Source organism: Diplotaxodon limnothrissa, linkage group LG16, assembly GCF_057381915.1.
Source record: "Diplotaxodon limnothrissa isolate DT_005_m linkage group LG16, D_limnothrissa_male_GT1.1, whole genome shotgun sequence".
Classification (NCBI taxonomy): domain Eukaryota; kingdom Metazoa; phylum Chordata; class Actinopteri; order Cichliformes; family Cichlidae; genus Diplotaxodon; species Diplotaxodon limnothrissa.
The window spans coordinates 1,445,474-1,451,382 of NC_140611.1; the positions used below are offsets into that span (position 1 = coordinate 1,445,474).

General features: G+C 40.7%; 1 protein-coding gene across 1 annotated transcript; it reads left to right on the forward strand.

The window, feature by feature from the left end:
• Window positions 1-1,070: 1,070 nt before the first annotated feature.
• cd28 (CD28 molecule) lies at window positions 1,071-5,346 on the forward strand. Its single transcript, XM_085375080.1, has 5 exons — window positions 1,071-1,143; window positions 2,599-2,807; window positions 3,463-3,619; window positions 3,714-3,868; window positions 5,236-5,346. Exons 1-5 carry the CDS (start codon window positions 1,071-1,073, stop codon window positions 5,344-5,346), a joined length of 705 nt encoding a protein of 234 aa, XP_085231206.1.
• Window positions 5,347-5,909: the final 563 nt, after the last annotated feature.

A 5,909-nucleotide genomic window follows, 5' to 3' on the forward strand; every position in this document is an offset into this window, starting at 1 on the left:
TTGTTGTTTCAAACAGGAGATAATTGTATAAAAAGAAGTTAAACTACAACTAAAGACAATAAGACTATGTGCATGTAAAATATCAAATATTCAGCAAGAATACACAAGTATTCAGGAATATTCATTAACTTGGGAAGAGTCATGGACAGAAAATCATGTTAGCAATGGCTCAGTGAAAAACAACAGTGGGTTTGTTTTTATGCTTTACAGATTTTGCACTGTTATCTAAAACTTGGAAGGAAAATTCAACAGTCACAGGAATTCAAACTAAATATTCACCCAGCAAAAGTTTCCACACGAACAAGTCATTTGTGCACGTTAGTTTCCACCCAAGATTCACCTGCCAAAGCCTCAATCAGCGACTGTGCCTCAGAGACGCGCTCACACGCTTCATGTAAAATCAACAAAACTCTAAAAACAATCAGATTTTGGAATTAGACACAAAAGCTTCAGTGAACAGAGCATTTAGTGTATATTTGAATAAAGCACTGAATCACTGAATTTTGCTGTATGAGCATATGCAAAGGATCTTAAATTATTCACAGAGTTGAAAGAGATGTAAAAATTCCCGAGCCAGCAGGTGTTACTTTGTTTTCAGTAGCTGTTCTGGAACATTCTTACGCTCTTCACATCCTTTAAAGAACATAAACAGCATCATGTTTATTTTTTCTGTCTTATTAATATTGAAGTTTTCTTGAGAATTTAATTGACTGCTGTCATCTTTTACCATGATTTCCTTTCTTTGTTTTTTCATGTTTTGAGCAGCTTCTTCTGTTTTCTTCAGACAGAGGATGCTGCTATTAAACTACTTCATTAAAATCATAGAAAAATGAAATTCATGTTTTTCTCAGTGTTCCAGCAGAACCACAACCACGTTGCCATCTCTCTTACCGGCAAAACCTCGTCATCATTTCCTGTGCTGCTGCACAGTTTCCATGACAGCACCGTAAGGAAATATAAAGATGAGTTTCACTCATTTTCATGTATTTCTGTCAAATTTGCTCAGTGTGAGTGATCGCCAGCTTAAGGATCATTTTAAGTGCCTGTGGCTTTCTGTGTAGCAGTGTAGGATGTTCCTGACTCACTGTATGATGGGATGGATTGTGTTGACAGCTCTTAGCTTCTGCCTGCCTGTGTGGAGCGGTGAGTATAAACAGCCTTTTACTGATGATTTTTGTAACACTTTAAAAAACATTATTTTTAAGTTCATTACGAACAAGAAAAGCGAATGAGACTGGAATCAGATTAAACAGCACTACAGATAAAGACAATGGTGCCACAGTCATGCAAAACCATTGAAGCTTTGTGTTCTGTGGGGCACATTGAAGAACCTGAGGGCAGTTCTGACAGGATTCGTTGGGACACCAAACATATGTTAACTAGCTGCTGGACCATGTACCACAGTGACTACATTTCCACATGAGCAGACATATAAAGTAGCTTGGAAGCTTTAATGGTGGAGCTGTGTAGACACACTTTGCTCCTACATGAGCAAGTTTAAGACTTACTGTTGACTTAAAACGTAAAACTGGTGCCAAGCCCAGCATCAGTGACGTGAAACATGTAAGGTTTTCAGGTGTCAGGTGGTATTTTCTGTATTTAAAAGAAGTCATCATTTCAGACGCGATACATGGAAAATATTAAATACATGTGAAGACTGCTGAAACCTTTAGTTTGCAGGATGTAATCACAGAACGGGCATTCATTTGACAGGTGGAGTGACCCTTGGATCCAGACGTTTTGCCACCAGAATGACAAAACTGATCATAAAGTGAATCTTCAGCAATATTTCTTTTTGATAGATAGTTCAGCTGTCCTTAGCTGAACCGTTTTGCTGCTGTGGCTCTGAAGTTTACTGCTCCTTGTGGATTCAGCTAACTGTATTATAAGGCATTGTAATGTGGTTTTAGCTTTTAAAGTGCTAGCCAGGAAAGGAGCCAAGCAAATTTAATGTATTCCAATTAATTTTCAACAAGCACATCATGAATCGTCGTGTGATGAAAAACATAAAAGAGTCATGGAATTTCTAATGTAGGATTAAACAATTCAGGTATATTAAATGTCACTGTTCAGCAGGCCTTCAGTAGGTCGGTGCTGAATTTAACTATCAGCTCGATAGACATTCAAACACAGAGTAACAGGAGGGGGTAAAGTAACATGACGCATGTTGAGTTTGTCAATGCCAAACTTCTGAGAATCTCTGAAAGGACTCGGCTTGGAGGAAAACCAATGAAACAACAATTCAAATTTGATAACTTTTGAACTGGAGGAGTCAGACGGCCTTTCCAAACACTCATCCTCACCTCAGCTCTCAGAAAGAAGAGCATCGTGTCTTAGCTCCTGTGAGGTTTTCCAAAGGTTGTGTCCTGTCTGTTTAATCCATACAAAGCTTACAAAACCCAGAATTTGCTCCCATAATTTTATTATTTCCTTGTGCTAGCTCATTTGTCGTTATATGAAAAGATTTATATATACGTTTCTTTCTTTGAGTGCTCCATTGGAACTGGACTCTGATATGTAAATGGTTTTAGCTGATAGTAATGTATTTGCTTCTTCATTGCTACTACTAATAGTCACTTATACCTTTTCTCACGCCAGCTACGAAAGTGACCCAGCCCTACAGAGTGGTCAGCACCAATGGTGTGGCACAGATTCAGTGTGTTATTCATCCACAAAGCCTGAAATACCCATACCCTGAGGAGGCCAGAGTCACTGTGCTGAAGGGCCTCCATGGCCACCAAGAAATCTGCTTCTCCATCCTTAACTTCACGGACCAGAGAGAGACACGTATGGAGCAAAAAGAACAGGTAATTATTGTTTTTGTGCTTTTTTGCCTGTTAAGGTTGAGTTTTCTTCAGGAATCTGCCACTGCGACCTGCTAGTGACACAAGATAACACTTTATGCTTAAAAACTCAGGTGGTCGAGCAGGTCACCTACTAATTGGAAGGTTGGTGGTTCCACCTCCTTCTGTTCCAGTCAGCATGCCAAATATCGTTGGGCGAGGTACTAAACCCCATGTTGCCCTCCGATGCATCCACTGGTGTGTGAATGTTAGAAAGCAGAGAAAACAGTGCTCGTGGGAATGAAGTTATGAAAGTGCTTTCAGTGCTCAGAGTGGAAAAGCGCTATATAAACATATTTATATCATGGCTCACAACTGAAGAAGCCCACTTTCACTACACCCTTAATTTACCCTCAGTTACCAAACGAAGGTGGTTCATGTGCTCAGCAAACTGCATGCATGAGACGTCTTTAGTGAACAAGGTGTCAAACATTAAGAATCCAGATCCCGTCCTACAAATGTATATTTCTTCCTCCATAAATATTCTTTTTCTTCATTATACATTAAACTGAAGATTGCACTCTTACAAATGGCACAAACATTAGACTGAAATACAAAATACAAAGTGTGAAACTTGTGCACGGAGTGTTGAGGTACAATGATGTCCTGCACATTTCAGGTGGAGTGCACTGCTGAGACCACACATGACACTGTGGAGGTGACACTCTCTGGACTGAATGCCACTGACACAGATATGTATCGCTGTGAAATACAGATCTTCTACCCACCACCGTACCTGCGGCTTATTGGCAATGGCACACTCATTCATGTCCTCGGTGAGGCGACCGCACTGCCATGTTTATCCACAGAGCTGAAATTTTGAGTGCACATCACTTTTTCAGTCTTACGTTTCCTGTTCTGCGTTCACAGACAGCTCCAGCTGCCCCGTGCAGGAAACTCAGAGGCAAAGTCAGCACCAGGGTGAAGAAGAGGGAGATGATGATAACACGGCACCTGTCAGTGTTCCTGTGGTTGTCCTGGTGATCGCAATCATTTGTGTCTTAATCATCATCATCTACTTCCAGGTCAGAACATTATTCATTTATTTTGTCTTTATCGGGAATTTGATTAGTATTTATTTCTAATTAGTAGTATCACAGCAACCTGACTCCAACACAATGAACTGTTTCTGATGCAAAGAGTGTGACTCTGTGGTGTGAATCATCAGTCATTGGCTAACTGCCTTACAGAAGGTAACTGGTTCTAATTTTTCACGTGGAATATTACAGTTTCACTTATGAAAGAGCAAACACGAGGCACTGAACCAACGCTGCACGGGTTGTTTAAAAAGCAGTAAAGCAGTTTTGTGTTTTCTTTTAGCCTCGAGGCATTTATCAGCTGCGAGCCACTGATGTTTCGCTCCTCGTCCAGAGCAGTTTCAGAGACATGGAAACGTTTTTCTACCATGCTATTTAGGAAAATCACTTCCTGTGTGCTCGGGCACCCCATGGGGTGTTCTGCCCTCTGCACAAACAAAATTGATGTTTCTAAAATTGTTTCTAGCATGTTTTAAAATTTCAGCCAAAGCTACAAATTATTGTGGCTGTGCAGGATCAGGCCTGTATTTGTATAGCGCTTTACTAGTCCCTAAGGACCCCAAAGTGCTTTACACATCCAGTCATCCACCCATTCACACACTGGTGATGGCAGCTACATGTAGCCACAGCCACCCTGGGGCGCACTGACAGAGGCGAGGCTGCCGGACACAGGCGCCACCGGGCCCTCTGACCACCACCAGTAGGCAAACACGGGGTTAGCATCTTGCCCAAGGATATTTGGCATGCAGCCAGGAGGCAGCCGGGGATCGAACCACCGACCTTCTGATTAGTGGCTGACCTGCTCTGCCACCTGAGCTGCAGCCAGTGTTGCATGCTGCATCCTCCACGTGCCGTCCCAGCTCAGCTGCCTGGTTTCCAGAAAGTAGTTCTCTTGTTGATACTGTAACAACTGTAAAGAGAACTCTTTCACTTTGTAGGGTTTTTTCTCCACTTTGACAGCCTTACAGCAACCTTGCAGAAACCTTTCTTGACCTCAGTTTGCCCCACTTATTTCTTTCCAATCACTTCTCAGTGTTTTAGCCTGTTTATCGGTTAAGGCATAAAGTAGTAGTATATTTATGCACATATTCATGGTTAACAGTCCAAGAGTACTAATGGCATGAAAGTCTTAGTGGTGTAAAGGATTATTCAAGATCAACAAGAGAAACACAATATGTCAGGCTGACAGAAATCTTTATCCTTCAAAGGTCAAATCTTTCCATAAGCCTCTCGTGTCACAGACAAATCATGTGACCTTTTCCTTCCACGTAGCTGTCAGGCTCTGCTGCATACTATCCATCGAAAGCAATGATAATTATTCACTCCATTAACATCTGCATGCTTTCCATTTTCAGACTGTCCAATGTGAAAGGGGGAGGAGAGAAATGCTGAGGCCGTGGCCTGGCACACTTCATAAGGTGGACGGAGCTTCAGGTCCATGTGAAAACATCGTGTGTAACATGTGAACGCTGATGGTGGAGCTATCGTGTGCAGGGCAGATTTTTCTTTGGCTCAGAAGCGTTAGAATAATATTATTGCTTCTACCTAGTGAGCGGGGTGGGGATGATCATTTTCACCTCTTTGACGACTGATGAAAAACACCAAAATAACATTTTACTTTTTAAGTGAAAAAATAATGTTTACATTCTTGTAAACTCAAATGATGGTAAAAAGCTGTAGCTTTAATTTTCCATTGAGTTTAGATGTAAAATCACTTGTATTGTGCACAGCTTAAATGCAACTTAAAATGCAATGCTTGGGATAATTAAAAGAGTACAATGATAGCTGTCTTTTACTGCAACTATTGTTATTGTTGTAATGCAAAGCAAATGTTCATGTATTCATGTTGGATGTTAACACAAAATAAAGTTTTTTGACTTTAAATTGTACTTTTGTTATCTGAAAAATATAAATATGTGTTGTTGCAACAGGAGACATTTTTGGAAAACACTTTTTAATAGTTTTCAGGACTTTTCTAAAAGTCCTTTAAATCAGAATAAGCCTCGTTGTGTACAAACGGGCTATTTCT

Coding starts and splice junctions, on each gene's coding strand:
- cd28 (XM_085375080.1), top strand. CDS start 1,071: ATGTTCCTGACTCACTGTATGATGGGATGGATTGTGTTGACAGCTCTT. Junction 1,144..2,598: donor CTGCCTGCCTGTGTGGAGCG/GTGAGTATAAAC, acceptor TTCTCACGCCAG/CTACGAAAGTGACCCAGCCC. Junction 3,869..5,235: donor TCATCATCATCTACTTCCAG/GTCAGAACATTA, acceptor TTCCATTTTCAG/ACTGTCCAATGTGAAAGGGG.